The 19803-nt window shown below is 30.2% G+C and overlaps 1 protein-coding gene across 4 annotated transcripts; it reads right to left on the minus strand.

Annotated features, from left to right (window-relative positions):
- Window positions 1-6645: 6645 nt before the first annotated feature.
- Window positions 6646-17927, minus strand: LOC145940616 (FYVE, RhoGEF and PH domain-containing protein 4). Of its 4 annotated transcripts, none has more exons than XM_083045960.1 (7): window positions 17475-17927; window positions 10425-10886; window positions 9602-10317; window positions 9303-9508; window positions 8840-9205; window positions 8253-8698; window positions 6646-7177 (listed from the first exon to the last, which is right to left on the minus strand). In XM_083045960.1, the coding sequence occupies exons 2-7, from the start codon at window positions 10883-10885 to the stop codon at window positions 7072-7074; spliced, it is 2301 nt and encodes a 766-aa protein (XP_082902086.1). In that variant the 5' UTR covers window position 10886; window positions 17475-17927; the 3' UTR covers window positions 6646-7071. The 4 variants fall into 4 exon arrangements, with proteins under 4 accessions (XP_082902086.1, XP_082902084.1, XP_082902087.1 ...); XM_083045958.1 differs by having other exon boundaries at window positions 17468-17927; XM_083045961.1 differs by lacking the exon at window positions 17475-17927 and adding an exon at window positions 17254-17440.
- Window positions 17928-19803: the final 1876 nt, after the last annotated feature.

Raw genomic sequence — 19803 nt, forward strand, 5'->3', positions numbered from 1 at the left:
GATGATTTTGTTTTAAATATATCTAGATAAAAGATAAAATTATATGATGATTCATCTAGATAACTTCCAGATAATATTATTTTTAAAATCGCTTATGTAAACAGTTAAAAAATGTAAATAAATAAAAATGTAATGTAAAATAAAAAAAATGGAAATTATAAAAGAGATATAAAAATATATTCATAGTTTTTTATTTATAAATTTTTATCGTTTACTGCTCAAGTTCTACTATACTTAAAATATTTTCATGTGCTATGAAACTCTAAATCAAATTATCTGAATATTATTTTAGATCATTTAGTAAAGATAACACTTTTTTTTATCTAAGATGCAGATATAGATAATACATTTTTTAATTATCTATATAAAGATAAGATAACGCCAAAATTTCATCTAGATAATCATCTATATAATTTTATTTAGATAACAGCAAACACTGCAAATACATGTCCAAGTATTAGTTTTTCTACTTAAACGTAATGTCAAATACAGAAAAACAGTCAATTTTAAATGATCATATCTCGGAAAATATACGGTAAATTGAATCCAAATTTAACACACCTACGTATTAATATCTAAATTAGTTTTGTTGCAAGTTTAAAGAAAATCTGTATTTTCATCATTTTTGCCAAACTACCTTAAAACAATAAGAAATTCTTTTTTATTTACACTTACAACATTTAAAAATCTTTTAATTCAGAATTAATTATTATTATCAAAATTATTACCTACACACTTTGTATCACTATCAAAATTATATTGCTTTTGTTATATTTTAATAGAAAATAATGTTTTAAAATGCACATTATGAGTGTTTAACTTGATTTTGTATTATTATTAAATAAAATGGCGGAAATTGTAACGACTCGTTTCTATTTGAGAGGTAACGAATTACTTTTATTATAAAGTAACTTTCCCAATCCTGATTTGCCTATGAACTCTTACACATTGATGATAAAAGAAAGTATATGTATACATATAATATCAAAATATCAAAGAGTAAGCTGATAAGAGAATGTAGGGCTAATGGAAACATGTATAAACAGAAATCATAAAACTAAATCTGATATCAATTGGATTTCTATTTCTTTGACTGTTAAATATAATTTTCAAAATATATACATTTGTTAATAAACGTAGTAATTTTGAGAGCTGTTTTGCATTATTTTTGGAAGCATACTAAGTATGATTTATTTCTAAAGATTCCGTTTGTGTAAGAGTTCATTGATACCAGAGATCTTGGCAACTGGAAACGATAGTGATGTGCGTGTGTTTACAAGTCTCTATTTAATTTTGAGCCAGACGTATCAAATGCATCAGAGATTATTGCGTTAAATTATAATTTTCATCTCAGTCATATTATCGCATTCGTCGTGTTTATATATATATATATATATATATATATATATATATATACATATTCCTATAAATATTGTAAATCAAGATAAGAAGATTTTCCAGTAAGTAATTTTTTGTAGCAATTTTTTTATAGCAAAGGTTAGGTCGAATAATGATATTGCAGCTTTCAAATAGTAGATGTAGTTCTTATACGTTTTTAATGATACATGCGTTTGCGATATATTTTTATCCTAATACAAGCCTCATCATTCCATTGTTTCGCCAGATCATTTCACACGCCATAAAATCGAAGAAGGAAGTCTAGGAAGTGCTCCGAATGCGTGTAGACCGAAAGTCTTAAGCTTTTTAGTTAGATACCGAGCGTAGGTCGGCTAAATATAGCGCTATTTCTATTTTCGACCAGGGCGGCGTTTGTACACGCGTCCTAAAAGCCAGCAGATATATTCGCAATGACTACGTCTGGTATTTCAGAAACTGACACGGATATTAACGACTGTAATCGTCATCGTGGCCGCGCCAATTCGATTATACGCACAGTGGAGAATCTAATGATTCCACAATCAATACAACATATTGATCAAGAGAGAAAGAGTGAAAGAGAATATTATTAAGACATTGATCAATTTCGACAATCATAATCAATATAAACTGATCAAGAGAGAAAGAGTAAAAGAAAGTGAAAGAGAGCGAAAGAGAGTGAAAGAAAGTATCATAGAGTCATTGATCAACTTCAACAATTATAATCAAATATAAATTGATCAAGAGAGAAAGAGTAAAAGAGAATAAAAGCGAGTAAAACAGTAAAAGAGAGTGAAAGAGAGTGAGAGTATTATCGAGACATTGATCAACCTTGACAATCATAATCAATATGAATTCATTAAGAGAGAAAGAGTAAAAGAGAGTGAAAAGGAGTGAAAGAGAGTGAAAGAGAGTATCATCGAGACATTGATCAACCTCAACAATCATAATCAATATAAATTGATCGAGAGAGAAAGAGTAAAAAAAAGTGAAAGAGAATATCATCGAGGCATTGATCAATCTCGCGAAAAGGTACAAATCTCATGTATGATTTTCTTTGGATTTCTTTGTATTAACGATTTGTTGTAGTTTAAGAATGTAATTCGAGGATTCTTAACTTATATGCTTTAAATGCGCAATCGGCAATAAAATTGCAAATAATTGAATTATTAATTTGAGAAATGTGATAAATCAAAAATATTAAACTAAAGATAAACTAAGGGTGAAACTTGAGATAAATCATTCGCGAATAATTGATTGATCTAAATTTTTTTGATTGAAAGAAGTATAAATGTTAATATTTTAAATCCGCGATAGCGGATTGTTTGCGATTTAAAACATGGAAATCTCGGTCACGCAAGAAAACGAAAGACAAGAAAAGTTCGGGTAAGCAGACCTGCTGGAAAATTTAGTGCGAGGATCATCCGCGGACGTTAGCGGTTCGCTGAATCCAGGACTTCGGATGTGCTGTGTCCAAAAATAAAATCTCTGCCAAATTGACGATCAAAAATAACCGGTGTTTCGTATGAATGTCGCTGACAGAATCGCTTGCATCGACCGGTTTACCGGTCAGCAATTATTATTGGAGCTCACCCTCATCTATTGACCCTATGACATCATCGATATTATGTTGAAACTCTACGTGTCGTTGAATAAGTTTTGCAATGACTTGACTATAATGTAGATGAGGTTTGTTCGTTGCACTTCGAGTCGAGTATCTCAATTAGATTTAAAAAACTTTATATTTTGCACACTATATTAAATTCTTTTCTATTGAATTCTTACACGAAAAATCATCTTTTTATTAAATTTTTTCTTAAATAAAACTAAAAGTCTGCAATTTAAAAAATCAAGAAATTTTTCTCTTAAAAAATTGTATTAAACTTATTGAGAATTATATTTTAATTAATATTTAATTTTGTTTTTAGCTTTATTTGGCAAATAAAATGTGTTATTATAAATTAAATGTGTTAAATTGTTAAAATATATTTGACAAATAAAGAAAAACACATTTTTTGTCAATTTGAAGCTCTTATTGACATATCCTACTAAATTATGACATCAGAAGCGAAAAATGATATGGGTTTTATTATTTCAATGCGATATGTTCGATAATATAAATTAGTAAAATGCAGCAAAAATTCTCTTTTTTATGAATTAATAAATAGCTGTAAATCGTCATTATGTTTATTTTCGTTGCAAATGTAGTACATATGCAGATGAATTATACACGCATTTATTAATGCAGGATAACAAAACAGGGAGTTTTTGGCATAATTTATTAATCCATATTATCGAAAATGAGTGATCGCATCCAGAAAACTTATTTATCTTGATGTATTTCGCAAGAAAAAAATTCATATGATTTCCCGCTTCTGACATCATAATTCAAAATGTTACAATATAGTTACAAAATAACACAGAAACCTCAATAATTTACCTAATGTTAAAATTAGCAAGAATTGTATTACTTGATTTTATATCAATCATAAAGCATAAGTCATAAAGTACAAACAAAATTATACGATCCAAGTTTCAGTAAATATAAAATCGTAAATAAATAAATAGATTGTAATTATGCTAATTATATTATAAAAAAAAAAAAATAAATAAAATAAATCAATAACTAACAAAGTTCTCAAATTACGCAACATTGTGTAATCATCGCATATGAAAACATGGCTACATAAAAATTATAAAATTCAAAAAGTATTAATATTTTTAATAATTTTAACGATACATTTTATATTATAATTATATGTATTTCACAAATTTAACTTATCGAAATAACTTTTTTAATTTTCTACTCTTTTTTAATTTCCTACTCTTTTTAATTTCCTATTCTTTTTTAATTTTCTACTTCAAAAAATTATCGGTACTTTAAAAAGAAAATAAAACAAAATTTATTATTTTTTGAGAACTTGAGAATCGATAAAATTAAGATCACTTATTTTGGGGATATATCTAATAAAAATTACCGGTAAATCCAAGAATTCTTAATACGATCCAACGATTGTACGCGATTTCGATGACCGATCGATCTTATACACACGGAGACATTAATCAAATTTTGCTGCGAAAGCAGATTTTACTCCCCAATTTGCACTTTTTTCCTTTTGTCGGAGATACACTTGATCGAGAGCAATTTGATCGAGATCGGCAGAATAAAATTAATTCGAGGATAGTGAGAGAACGATTTCTATGCTGGACCGAGTCGCGGAGCACGGGAGACTGGCCCGGCGCTGGATCATCGATTCAGGATGGGCGTCGCGACGCTCTCTCTTTCTCTTTCTCTCTCTCTCTCTCTCTCTCTCTCTCTCTCTCTCTCTCTTCTTCTCGGCGCCCGCATTTATATTTAACTTTGGCATCACTCGACTTCGACTTAGCCGTGTTACGTCTTTTACTCCTCGTCCTCCAACGAAATCGCTCTCGTTCTTATCTTGCGTTTTGCCCCGTTCTCTTTCCTTCTCTTATTTTGACACGCGTCATCTTCTGTTCACTCTTTCGGTTCCGGAACGTGAAGGTATTACGTTTTTATCACTGATGAGCCAACAGCTGTCGTTCATCGATAATTTTGGTCGTTCATTACGAAAACGCGTCCAATAACACGCGATTTAATAATGATCAAACGTCTTTGCAGACGTAATCTCGCGGGGCGACGACCCAATCACAAATGTTCTTTCATCGAAAAGTAGCAAAAGTGTATTTGCTTCAAGACGTGATACTTACATTTGTAAATTAAATGAAAATATGACGAGCAAAATTGCGAACGTATTATGTTCTTGTATTTAATTTAACTTAATTAATAATATTTTTGCTACAATTTCTTGTATAAAAAATATTCTAAGTTAAATTTTTAGAATATTTATATTTTTATGGCCAAATTTTTTATCTTGAATATTTTTTGGTTTATCTTCCTTATATGATTTGTATTTTTTTATTATCTTTAACATTATTTATTATATTTTTAATCAGCGTGTACCATACACATATTTTTGAAGAACGGGTTTTTTCTAAGAATAAGTACGATACGCTTTTTTTAGAATTATTTGTTAAACTTTGCATTTGTTTAAACAAATATCTGTTGTCGGCAAATTTTGTTTGTTTGTTTATTATCTGCAAAAAAGTTTTAAGATTTAAAGTTTACACTTAAATTTCCTTTTTGAAAAAGTTTTTCACGATAATTTGTTTCTGAATTGCAGATTTTACAAAATGTCCATTTTGGAACATTTTCTTTAAAACAATATAACTTTATCAAAAAATAGGTCGTAAAAAAATGTCTAAAATAAGAATTTGTTAGGAAATAAATGAGCTTAAAAACTCAACGTTTTTGTATAGGGAACCGATTTCCTTGAGCTATGCAAAAATTTTAAAAACATATTTTCCCTACTTCTCAACGTCTATCTTCAATGTCCGCTATTTTGTAAAACATTTCTTGTAATTCAATTTTAGTTTTTTGAATTATTAAGAGAAATGTTCAAGCTTTAATTTAAGCTTTTTTTTTGGTTCATCTCAATACGATGATTTTTTCCTGAGTTATATCGCAATTCAAAGATGTCAAAAAATTGTACTAAAGTTTGATGGCCCATTTTTTTTGCGGGTGAATATATTTATTATACATATATATTCTCACGTTTTTGGTTGCCAGGCATTGGATAATAATAAAGAAGACATGCTTTTATGTATATGTCTAAACACAACACAAATCACAATTCTAGAAACTTTATTAATCCGCAAGACTTTATTCCATCGAAAACAGAGACAAAGAATAAAAAGTTTCACAAATCTTTGGAATTCGGTATCGGACTCCAATTGTGTATAAGTTAGTTATAAAAAATTTTTTAACAAAAAAGAGATATGTAGTAATTTTCTTTTTTTAAATATGTGTATATTAGATAGATATACGTCTATGATGATTTAAAAATGTTTTTAATTTTCACGACAGAGATTTATCCTATTAATGATGTTAATAGTGACGTTAATCACGATCCTTTTAAATTACTCTTTACTACAAAATGAATAAAAAAGATATTTCAAGTGGCACTAATGCTATTCACATATTTAATACTCAACTGACTCTCTATGTACAATTCAAGAAACGTATAATAAATGTATATAGGATATTTAGGCATTCAAATGCACTTTTGTATGCAAATATAGTAAATACAATAGAAATTGCAATTTTTCTAGTATTCATAATTAGTAGGAACTGTTTAAAGATATTTAAAGCCACTACGGAATTTTAAATATAATCGAAATAAGTCGAAATAAGTCGAAATAAGTTTATTGATAAAATTATAGAACTGCGCGTTTAATTAAAAAAAAATCGATTCTTTCATAGTTTAAATAGCATATTATCACTGAAGCGTGTAATTAACTTCTCAAACATTGCGATTATCGACTTCTATTGTAAATTACAGTCGTCACAGCATATCGTGATCGAACGACATATATATTTATAAATATACTATAACAGAACATTATACAAAACAACAAGCGTTTTTCGGCAGCAGCCGCTATTGACTCGATTTCTCTCTTGTAATGTATACATTGATAACAATATATATATAAAACACAAGTTAACATCATTTTAAATTTAGCTAATTAACTAACGATTATCTTACATTGCCGTTTTCATTTACGAGTATGATAATAAAAAATTGGCTAGTTTGGTAGATAAAAAGGTACGAATATTCATTGTACATCGTTCATCAATTGACTTTCTTGTGCGCTTTCGTTTCCCACCTGCGTAGAATGAGGTAGTTCAGCCTTCGTAGCCAACTCTAACGTGTACATCCATCTAAAAATCACAAAAAAAAAACACAAATATCGCATATAAATTATTTTTTCATTTGCAAAAAATCTTATATACCGGGTGTCCCATTAAAAAAAATATGCTCAAATATATCAAAAACGGCGCGTTTTAGAAAAAAATGTTTCAAATAAAAGTTGTTTGGCTTTGGGGGGGACATAAGATGGCAACGATTTGACCTTGGATAGTCGTTTGAAGGTCACGTGAAGATCACCTTCAATTTCTTAAATGGAAATCCCTATTTTTTATTATATGTATATTCTTGTAGCTTACCTCGAAAGCTTTCCAAACCCCTATATATGAGTTATTTTTTATTAAGTACTTTCTGAGTTACGAGACCAATCAACTAGTGTAAAGAAAACACATAAATGATTTTAAAAAAATATGTTGCAAATTACATACTTTTTTTTTAAAGCAACTATGTGTTTTCTTTACACTAGTTCTAGTTGATTGGTCTCATTATTCTGTGTATAAAAGTATTAAAGTAAGATTACTGAAAACTGAATGTTTTTTATTTTATGTCAAAATACTGTAAACTTCAAGTCTCATAACTCGGAAAGTACTTAATAAAAAATAACTCATATATAGAGTTTTGGAAAGCTCTTGAGGTAAACTACAAGAATATACAATAAAAAATAGGGATTTCCATTTAAGAAATTGAAGGTGATCTTCACGTGACCTTCAAACGACAATCCAAGGTCAAATCGTTGCCACTATCTTATGTCCCCCTCAAAGCCAAACAACTTTTATTTGAAACATTTTTTTTTAAACGCGCCGTTTCTGATATATTTGAGCATATTTTTTTAAATGGAACACCCGGTATATACACACATTTTAGAAAATTAGGTTGACCTCTAAATGACTTTGAAAAACGCCATTTAAGGGCAATTCTAGGTCACGATATTATGTCCCCCTCGAAACCCTACAACTTTTGCCTGATACATTTTTTTCTAAAACTCCGTCATTTTGAGATATTTGACTGTCATTTTTAAAACAGGACACCCTGCATGTGTATATACACATGTATAAACTAGATATTAGATTATATAAATATCTAACTCACTTTTCTTTATCCTTCTGGGAGGATGCTTGGAAATAGTAATATTTTCTAGAATGGTGCATCTTGAACGCCCTTATCCGATCTTTCACGTTCAAGGGATCTTCGTCGGGCAGTTTTGTACCTTCGGTGATCATAAAGCCTGGCATAGGGGTCGCTGTCATGGCCATACTCTCCGACTCCGATTTGAACGAATACAGAACAAAATCGACGTGTAATGCGAACCATCGTTTTGTCCAAGGTTTACTAGCCTGCGTTTTCAGTAATAGATATCCAGATAATACTGATGATGCGCTCGCTGATACCTGCAGCAAACTTGGCACCGGTCCAGAGGGTGAAGATGGTGATTTGGTAAGTGGTTGGGTGAGCGCAGCATGGCATAATCTGCACACTCTCATATTCTTATTGTCTTCAAATAATAATTTCTGATTTGAGCATTTACTACAAACCACCTGGAAAGAAATAACACATAGATTTTTAATTATTATTATTATTATTAAATAAAACTTATTATTAAATGAAAACTTAGTTATAGTGCAATATTTACTTGTTACAATACTTATATATAATTTACAATTATATGCAATACTTACTATTCCACAAGCCCGACAGTTGTGCTTTCGTTTCATCACAGAAAAAATAACTTCGCAAACCATGCACCTGGTTACATCATCAGCCTTAACTAAAGAAGTCTTAACACTACCAGTTTTCAGACTGGCTTTACGTCTCATAATCTCTTGCATTGTTTGGAACAATGCATCCAACCACGCTGCTTTTTCTGCGGCGGCATGTGTATATAATTCGACGCTTTTATTTTCGTCCCTTATATAAAAAGTATTTGCTGTTTCTAGATTGTCTCCTTCAACTACTTGTAAGTTTTCCACCATAAACTTGGCTCTTAATCGGTACATAGGACCGGGTATCAGTCTTATTGAACAGAGTAATAATAAATCGCTAAACTGTAAAAAAGATAAAAGACAATTATTTAACAAATTGAAGAATAAAAAAGAAAAAGAATGATTTCACGTATATTTTGTGAATATGATTAATCTTTACCAAAAATAGATGTCTCTCCTGATGATCGCCACTACGTGCTGAAATTTTCACTATACGTCCTTCCTTTACTAATTCGCGAGTTGCACTGACTAGATCAGTTGCATCATATATACTCTCTTGGATTTCTAAGAGTTTCTTAAATTTATCGATTTTCTTCATTGCCTCGTTCGTATGATTCGCTGCAGTCGACACCAGTTCTAGAGCTTCTAAAATTTAACAAAAGATTTTTCGAATTAATATAATTATGATTCATCTAAATATGTAGAATATGCAATTACATAAAACATAAATTTGCTCACTTTGTGTATCTTCGTAATCCGGATTGTCCTCAGTGAGATTTCGTAGATAATCTTTAAGAAGCAACTCATATCGCGGTAGCCTTTGTATCGGACTCAACATATGATGAACTAGCGATAATTTAGCGCATTCATCGAGCTTTTGTATCTCATTAATAATTGCAGCAAATTTGGGCACTTTGTTTTGCAGTGTGCTTATCAGATTCATGGCGTAATCAAAGTTCTTTACATATTCTGTATACATTTTGAGGAATGGCGCGAAATTTTTCATTATATCACCGATTTTCGGATTCGAATCCCAACATTTCATTCTTTCTTCGAGCTGTGGTAATAGAAAGTCATTGTGAAATTTATAAATGGATTTAATATTGGAGAACATGTGTTGGACAGTTTCTGGAGGGAACATTGGATGTGCTCTGTTCTCTTGATCGACCCTAAATTGAAACACTTGATCGATCAAATGCAAAACGTTTACGTAATTTTTCTCAGTCCCTAGCAGTTCTTGCGCCACATGCAACGCTTTCTTACGCTTCGAATCAGGGGAACCTTTCTTCGTAAGCAGTTTAGACTGGGATATTGATTCGTCCGTATGGTCCGCCACTATGGCAGAGTCTGTCTCTGAAGATCTTGTTTCTTCTGACTCTTCCTCGCTTTCGGATTCGCTTACTGCATATGTATCTAATGTATATTGGTGAGACCTTCTTTCTGAAGCTACATATCTGTAATTATTATTTTTTTCAATGAATGTTTAAAAATTTTTCAAGTTAAAGATATGTAGTGTTTTTTTTTTTTTATCAAAAGCTATACTCATCAAAGCTATACTCACCTGCTACTTCTATATTCTAGAACACTATGGGACATTTTAATATAGGACGTTTCGGTTGAAGCTTTCTCGTGATTCGTGATATCTATGCATTCAACGGGCGTGGAAGCGGACATGACGAAGGGCTGAAATCGCGGAAAGCCGCCGAAGCTGGCAATCCTATGGAAGGAATGTCTGATGTATTGTTGTTCGACACTTGTTGCCGTGTCTGAATCTTGTGAGTTCCCATTTTCGCTGGTTGTGCTCTGTTGCTCTGATAAATGTGGCTTGGAATGTTCTTCCTCCTGTTGAAGTTCCTCCTTATCCTCCGTAATCTCTAGATCAGTGTAAAACGTGCTGGTGGGTGAGGTGTTTTTCAAACCGAACATTTTGAACCCTTCAATTATCCGATTATTTTCGTCTCCAGGTTCCGGAAATAGGCGTGTCATCCAGGATGAGATGTCCCTCAACTGACTTCGTTGCATCCTATAATCATAACGTTGCTAATTGCAGTCAATTGTCGCATATACTTTGCACGTAGGAATAATCGGGGTATATAGAGAAGAATTGCACATGTCATAAACATTTAAAAATTAAATAAACAAAATAAATGTATTAATGATAAATATAGGTTAATTTTAGTCTTCTAGTAAGATTACAAGTTATTCAAACAAATCATTATAAATATTTATAAATTGTTACAGGCATTTTGCCAATTTGTATTTCAACTTTAATGACAACAAATAAAGAAATATTGTTTACGCGTGTGTTACTCTTAGCAATTCTGATTCATAAGCTCGCTTGACATAAAGTTGAATATTTTTCTTAGTGACCATAAAGCACACGTTCATGCATCACAAGTCTATTAATATGTATTACCTTAAATTTCACATGACCTTTTCATGATTTCATCATCGAAAATAAGAGAAAAAGAAAAAGAGCGAGCGCAGATATTGATTGATTGAGCTTTCTCAGCTATTTATAATACAAATCTAATTTATTAATAACATTTATCAAATTAATTATAATGTATTCTTTTAAAATTCGTGTAACCTCTTGCTTTACAATAAAAAGTGAGACACTCGTGTTATAGACTACCAAACTAAAAAAGATGAGTGACTCGTGATTGTTATAGTGCTATTTAACTGTCACGAACACATTGTTGATTTGTGTAGTCGCTAAATGCATGCACATACTAGTTAATTCCCTCTTTTGTAACAATATACATTGAATTCGATTCAATGACATAAGTAGACAGAACGGAAAACAGGACGCTTATCCAATGGACATGTTAGCGTGCGCACTGTTCCAACATAAAAGTTAAATAGTCAACTTTGGCGCGCGCAATGATGTGAAAAATCGTAAGGCAAGAAGTTAAATGCTCGATTCTTTTACATGAATTTTATCTCAGCTGGTAAGGCATTATACATTTTCACTTCTTCATAAAAAAAAAAAAAATAATAAAAAAAAACATTCTTGTGTGCACTCATTGTGTTCTACGAAATTGTAATACAATGTCCCTGTCGTGTTTGTCTTTCACTTACATATATTTCCCACTATTTTTTTCTATTTAATCTATTTCTTAATTTCTTGTTTTGACAACATGTTTTTATAATCCTAAAAATAAATATTCATATATTATATTATAGTTTCTGTCTTATGCATTAAATGCAGTGTTTACAGCATATGCTTTTTTAAGTACGCCTATCACATTGCAATATGTGACTCTCATGGTCCGATTTTGCGTTATTTGCAATTTATATTATGTTTCTTCCACATTAAGTAACAACAAAATATTCAAATTAATGTGCTATGATTGTCTTGTTCTTATCTTATATATCTAGTATATGCCGATAAAATTACCTATTCTATTTAGAAAATTTCGTTTTTCTTTTTATTTTTTTAACATATGTATAATTATAATCCTTAAATCGAAGTTTCTGTCTTTCTTTTTTGATAATCTAATAATAATTTCCTCTAAATCCCCTATTTTAACCATTTCAAAATTTTTCATAATCTTTTTACTTTTATTTATATAAATAATTCTTTTATCTATATTCCCGGATTTACTTCCAGATTTAGATTGAGAGAGAAAGAGGGAGTTATTTTCATCATCGATCTGGTGGCTTCGGAATAACACGAACGCGATAGATTTCTCTAGAGAAGTTATTTAAAAACGTACATCTCTCTTACGTGGATCCATTACGCTAAAATTAACGTGCTGGCTCTAGTCAAGCGTGCAAGCGAGAACGCTTGCGTCACGTTAGCATCATTAATTGACACTCGGCGAGCTTCGGAACAGAACAAATGTACACACGTATTATTATTTATATGCATGCTTGCAACACGCAATAAACGATACGATTCTATCTGATGCACGTCTCAATTTCAAATACGTTAGATTTTTTAATTTTTGCGTGATATGACAGAAAGAATTCTTAAAAATTCGTTTTTTTATAGATTGCTTAAAATGACCGAAGCATGTAAATCAAGACAAAATCTGCTTCAAACAGCGTGCGCGCGCGTGCGAAACATATATATATCCAGAAAATGTAAGAAAGAGATAAGAAATTTATTATGTGGATATAGATTTATTAGAGATTAATTTATTTAACTGAGTTTGATTTCCGATTTAGTGACTTTAGACCGATATTTTTCTTGTCTACATCTCTTTAGAGGGGTCAGAGGGGAAGATAGGAATTAAAAATCTCGATTTAATATAATTTCGAAAAAGTCTTGGCATCGTACTAAGTAAAATTCGTGCATAATTATCCAGTTTTAGCGAAAAATTAATTTGCGTTATAACTGACGCACCAACATCCGCGTAGGACTTTCATAACCAGTTTATTTTCAAATATATATTTAATATCGAGAGCCTATAAATTCTTAATGTTATTGATTGCAGTACGCAAATAATACTTTAGGAAGTGCTATTCTACGAATATTATATTAAACAAATCTAAAAATATAAATTGGAAAATTTATAAAAATAAATTTTTTACGCTTTAAGTTCGACATTAATTTTTTCAAGTTTATAATTACACATCTTTGCTGCATTGCACTTTTTTAATTAATAAGCTTTTATAAAATTCATGTTTTTATATTAAATATGAGCTAAACTTAATGACGAATATCGGTTAATTGTATCTAAATTCAGTAAAATGTTACTTTGTAATGTTAAGTGTGCAATGCAAATACAAAGTATTATTATTATTTTTATTATTATTAGTTTTTCTTCTTCTCTTTATACCAGGGTTGGCAAAAAACTTGTTTTTTTCATTTTAAACAAAAAACATTGATTTTTTTGTTTAAAACATGTTTTTTTTATTTTATACGTGTTTTTAAGTAAAGTAAGAAAAAAACATGTTTTAAACAAAAAAAACATGTTTTAAACAAGCAAAAAAAACACTTGATAGCTTTGATCTGTAATCGTAATGTAATGTAACCGTAATCGTAATGTAATGTTCGACCACTCGCGTCTTTTTTCTGAGGAATCCATTAAAAATGTTAAACCGATAACATGGTGGCTTGCGTTAAAAGAAAATGTTAATACTGTAACGTTTGACTTATTGTTAGTTGAGTAATAATTCTTTATTAATATATAAAATTATATATTCTTTATTTTATTTTGAGTTATTAATTTTAATTAAATTTATAAAAGTAGGTATTAAAAAAATACCCAATATGCAATAACTGCAATGCAATTCCCAATTTCAATATGTTATTGTTACCGTTCATTTTTTCGTACTTAAATGTTTATTATTTTTTTAGTTAAAGGAATAACATTATTTAATTATTTGCAATAGATAAAATATAAAATGCAATGTGTTATAATTTAGATTTTAATAGTTTGTGCAGATAGCTTTATAATTTATAAGTAGTCTTTAATATATTCAATTATATTGATTGTTACTTAATATATTTAATATCCAAAAATAAATATTCTGTTAAAATAATACTTATCTTATTATTTTTATTTCATTATTTATATTTATATTTTTATATCTATATGTTACATATAAATATAGATAAAAAACTAAAAAAATTAAAACAAAAACCTTTTTGCAACATTAGTTTTGCACGTCTATTAGTTTTTGTTTGTTTTTGTTTTTCTTTACAGTTTCTTTTTCAAATAATCATATGTTTTAATTGCAATGTTTTAAACAGTTTTAAACAGTAGTTTAAAACTGTTTAAAACAAAAATGTTTAAAACAGTGTCCACTGTTTTAAACATGTTTTAATCAAACAGTTTTAAACAAATTGTTTAAAACATGCCAACCCTGCTTTATACCCTCGCTCTCAGGGGTTCTGAAGTGACTGGACGGGACACTGTCAAGTCCAATTTCTTCTCACGTAGTGTTTAAAAATGTTCTTGTTATATTGCAAGTTTCTAATATGATGGCTTTTTATACTTCTTCATGGTTGTATATAAATAGTTTTAGCTGTGTCAGGTATTTCTTGAACGTGTTAGGTGTTATGCCTGTTACTGACATTATTAGTGGTATTATGTATACTTTTTATTGTTTCTATATTCTTTGTATTTCTTGTGTTAGTGTGTATTTTTCTATTTTTTCATTGTGCTTGTGTTTTATATTTGCGTCATTTGGTATTGAGATGTCGATCAGATATGTTAATTTTTCTCTTTTCTTTGTTAATGTAATATCTGGTCTATTGAATTTCATTGTTTTGTCCGTGTGTATCGTTATATCCTAGTATAGTTTGTATTCTTCATTTTCAATGATGGTTGTTGGTGTGTACTTGTAGTATAGTGGTTGTTTTGTTCTGTTGTATGCATTGATAATTGCTTTGTGTATTATTTTGGCTACGGTTGTGTCTCTCTATATATTCTATGTTTGCTAGTAATTTACATCCTCTTGATATATGGTCTATTGTTTCCGGGAACTGCTTACATTTTCTGCATTTGTTGTCCTATGTATTTGGATCTTTGATGATGTGTTTTAGATAGTTCTTGGTTGCTATTACTTGATCTTGTATTGCTATTATGAATCCTTTCGTTTCTGGAAATAGTTTATCTTGCTGTAGCCATGTGTATGTGTCTGTTATGCTTATGCATTTGTTGCTCACTATGTAACGTTTTGGTTTTGATGTAGCTGTTTTTGGGCCCATGTTTCTATTTTTTGTACGTGTTCATTCCTGTTATGTGTGTCGAATTCATGATTTTGTGCGACTAGGTTTAGCGAGGTGTAGTTTCTATCTGCTTGTGTTATTGCTTCGTGTAACCTGTTTTGTTTACTGTAAAAGTATTGGCGTAGTGTTTATATTTGTTTTGTGTGTAGTAAGTGTACGTCTATTAGACTTCTGCCTCCTTTTCTGTCTATTGTTAGTCGTTCTTCACATGCTTTAGGGTGTGATTTCTGGACTTTAGTGAGTTAATGTCATTGTGCGTTATTATCATCATCATTATTATTATTACTATTATCAAAACATGAGTGTCGTTAGATTAACAGAGCGAATGTATTATTATTATATGTAATTATTTTCAAATTAACAAGATTTAGATTTTAAAAGGATCTTGCGGCTTTTCGCTTTTTGCACTTTGCGTCCCATTTCTAATTATGACTTGAAGTGTAGCGACTTATCTAATTTATAATAGCATAATAGATATAAAGTGCAAAATTGTCGCCGATAGAACGAAAAATACCGTTTTAAAGCAGTGTTAAATATCATAATTACACTTAAAGTATATTTAATTATTTAGATATTTTCTAATTAGACAAAATATATTTAAATAATAATTATTTATTATCCTTTATTTAATTAAAAGTTTAAAAATAAGATAAATTCATTTAAAAACTCAAAAATGTTAAATTTAAATAAAATATAATAATTTTGCAAATTATATCTCTTTCCATTGATATTTGAATTCTTTTATTATAAAATTAATTTGACGTTTATATTAATCTGACAGTTTCTTCGTTGTTAAATAATTAATGCATCGAAATTCGATTTGGTAGTCTATAGAGCAATTTAATTTAGATGACTGCTAGCAAGCAAGTAATTTAGAAAAAAGAAACAAACACACAAGTGAGAGAGATAAAAAAAGATCTGTGATATAAATCTAATCTATTAGACCCGTTTTATATATATCTGTATTTTCAACATTTAGTTCCTTTCATACTTTATTTTATATGCAGCAAGTGTTTAAAAGAAAATATAATTAAAACAAACGGATCTATACTAGCATTAAAAAAAAGCTAAAGATTTCAAGGAAAAGTCAAGAAAATGTAATTCTCTTCAAAACTATAGATTGAATATTTACATCGGTAATCAGTTAACATGAAATCGGAAGACAGGCAAATCAAACAGCATATACAAGGTGTCCCACCAACAGTGGCCATCCTTTTTTATCTTTTAAACTAAAAAAATAAACCATAACAAATATATATCAAATTAAATGGTTTAAACTGAACTCTACTGTGAGCATAGTGGTTGCTTACAAAAGCTATCTGTGTTAACAAATGGAGAGATATGCATAATTTTTCTGTAATAATGTGGATATTTTGATATAATAAAAGTTGTAGCACTATTTGAAATGAATACAACGCGTATGATTTAATGTAAATATTTTATGTATTATAAGAGTTTTATTAGCTTTAAATATCGCGGGCAACGTCTATCACTGGCCACTTTTGGTGGAACACCCTGCATTACTCGAGTAATGAAAAAAATGATCATTTACCTGCAATAATCACAAAAAATTAAAAAGGTTATCTTGGACAACCTTGTCAATTGATTTGCCTCTCCACCAACTTCGTGACATATAGAATACCGCTCCGAAAGTATCGGCTGCCCTTAATGAAAAAACAAAACAGAGACAAGAGCACATACATACTTCGTCACAGGGTACTACGCCCTTCGCGTCGACGACGAATGTGCGATGCAGATACGCGATTGCACTCTTCTGCACTCTTCTGTACTCGGAAGCGAAACGCAGAATCTACGTCGTTAATATTTTGCACGAGACAAAGCGGAAATGAGGAAGTTAGACTAGGAACGAGAAGAGAGACACGGAAAATTTATTCGCACTCTAACACTACCATCGTTACCTCTTGCCTTGGGATCGCTTATAGTGTAGTAGAACAGCAACAGGCGCACGCGAATCAGCGCGATCATAATGATCAGCTAGAGTGAGGAGGCGAGGCGAAGTGAAGACGATTTTTCCCAAACTCAGAGTTCGATAGAATCATCGGCATTCATGGCCGCACTGCGAAATAAACGGTTGATTGCCGCGCACTGCATCGCGACACTGTATACATATATGTATATATGAGGTCAGCAACACAAAGTCTAGTGAACCCCCAACATTAAGTTCGAATGAATCGTGCGCGAGTTAGAAAAAGAAGAAAACGGTTTTGAATGTCGGGTTATATCATTCAACACACTTGTGGCAACACGATATACACTATATTGCTATACTAATGATCAGATACTACAATTTGCGTAGATTCGTCTGTGGGACTATGAGATACGCGTCGATATTAGGCTTCTGTCGCGACGCTAACGACGCGCGACATATAGTTGGAAGGCTTCTTCGCCATTAGGTTATGTCGGAAAGGGAGCAGCTTCTTTCGACTCTCCAATGGTAAAATGCTTCTTCTTTTTCTTCAATGGTTTAAGGGGATGCTGACCCTTATCGACAGAGCAATATTTTTCTGCATCCTTTTTTTTTATTGGTTGAATAGAATAATAAATATTTTTCTACAATTAAAGTACATATATAAACAAAGTTGGAACCTCTCAATTTTATGTAAAAAACAAAAAAAATTGTTAAACTAAAAAAACTTTTTTTTGTTTTTTACATAAAATTGAGAGGTTCCAACTTTGTTTATATATGTACTTTAATTGTAGAAAAATATTTATGTACCTCTCGATTTTATGTAAAAAACAAAAAAAATTGTTAAACTAAAAAAACTTTTTTTTGTTTTTTACATAAAATCGAGAGGTTCCAACTTTGTTTCTATATATACTTTAATCGTGGAAAAACATTTATTATTATATTCAACCAATAAAGAGAAAAGGGTGCAGAAAAATATCGTTCTGTCAGTAAGACAGGACGAGGTCAGCATCCCCTTAATGGCCTTTACTAACCACTAAAGGTCTATGCTTGCTGGCCAGAAGTACTTGTCAGGTACCAAAGACCTGACCTAATCTCAAAAATAGGCTTCAAATAAAAGAATCGCGCAAAAACTATTTGTATCAGTATTTACACAGTTAAGGGGATGCTGACCCTTATCGACAGAGCAATATTTTTCTGCACCGTTTTCTTTTTATTGGTTGAATAGAATAATAAATGCTTTTCCACGATTAAAGTACATATAGAAACAAAGTCGAAACCTTTCAAATTTATGTAAAAAACAAAAAAAAGTTGTTTAACTAAAAATATTTTTTTGGTTTTATACATAAAATCGAGAGGTTCCAACTTTGTTTCTATATGTACTTTAATCGTGGAAAAATATTTATTATTCTATTCAACCAATAAAGAGAAAAAGGTGCAGAAAAATATCGTTCTGTCGGTAAGACAGGACAAGGTCAGCATCCCCTTAAAGAGAGACTTGATAATATCGACAATCGGTCATAATCCAGACAACACAAAATGTCTTTAGCTTTAGGATTATTATTTGAATATATATATTCAGGATATCGTAGGACATTTGTAAAACGTTTTGAACTTTTTTGCAACTATTTATGTAAATTAATGAACATTAATGACTACTGTCATTTATATATAAAGTATTTAATTTAATTTATAAATATTAATGTATACTTTATTTATAATAAATGTTCTATAAAAATGTCCATCTATGGTTCTGTACTAGATAATCACTGAATGTACATATACGTTCGATTGTGTGTGTTATCTTATTGTTAGATATGTCCAGAATAGGGACACTTGGAATTTTCACTTGGATGTTGTAAAGTCTTCAAAAAGTCTTTATTTCAAAATATTTGTATAATATAGTTTTATGCAAACATGTAATTGCGCTTTATTCAGTAATATATTATAGCTTCAATATCTTATTTTCATCGATATTATTGATTAATTTCATATATAATGAAAAAGTGTTAAATATTATACATTGTAAATTTATCCTTGAAATAACGTGTAAAATATTTGAGTTTAATTATAGATGCATTAAGCATTTAAAAAATGACGACGTCTTATGGACATCTGTGTATATGATTTTAAAATATAATAGAATGTCCCGAGGATATTTTTAAAATAGCATAAGCCGCTTATTTATTATTCCTTACAAATCTTGAAAAAGTATCAAAAATGCAACAAGATAGCCTTTGAATAGTCTGCATAGCAAAAGTAGAATTAAAGCAAAAGTAGAATAGATCACTGGGCAGCCGCATCTTGCCGCGCGCTTACATTTGACAG

Source organism: Prenolepis imparis, unplaced genomic scaffold (genome assembly GCF_030444845.1).
Source record: "Prenolepis imparis isolate NDT839.2.m4 unplaced genomic scaffold, iyPreImpa1.0 SCAF_9, whole genome shotgun sequence".
NCBI classification, from domain to species: Eukaryota; Metazoa; Arthropoda; class Insecta; order Hymenoptera; family Formicidae; genus Prenolepis; species Prenolepis imparis.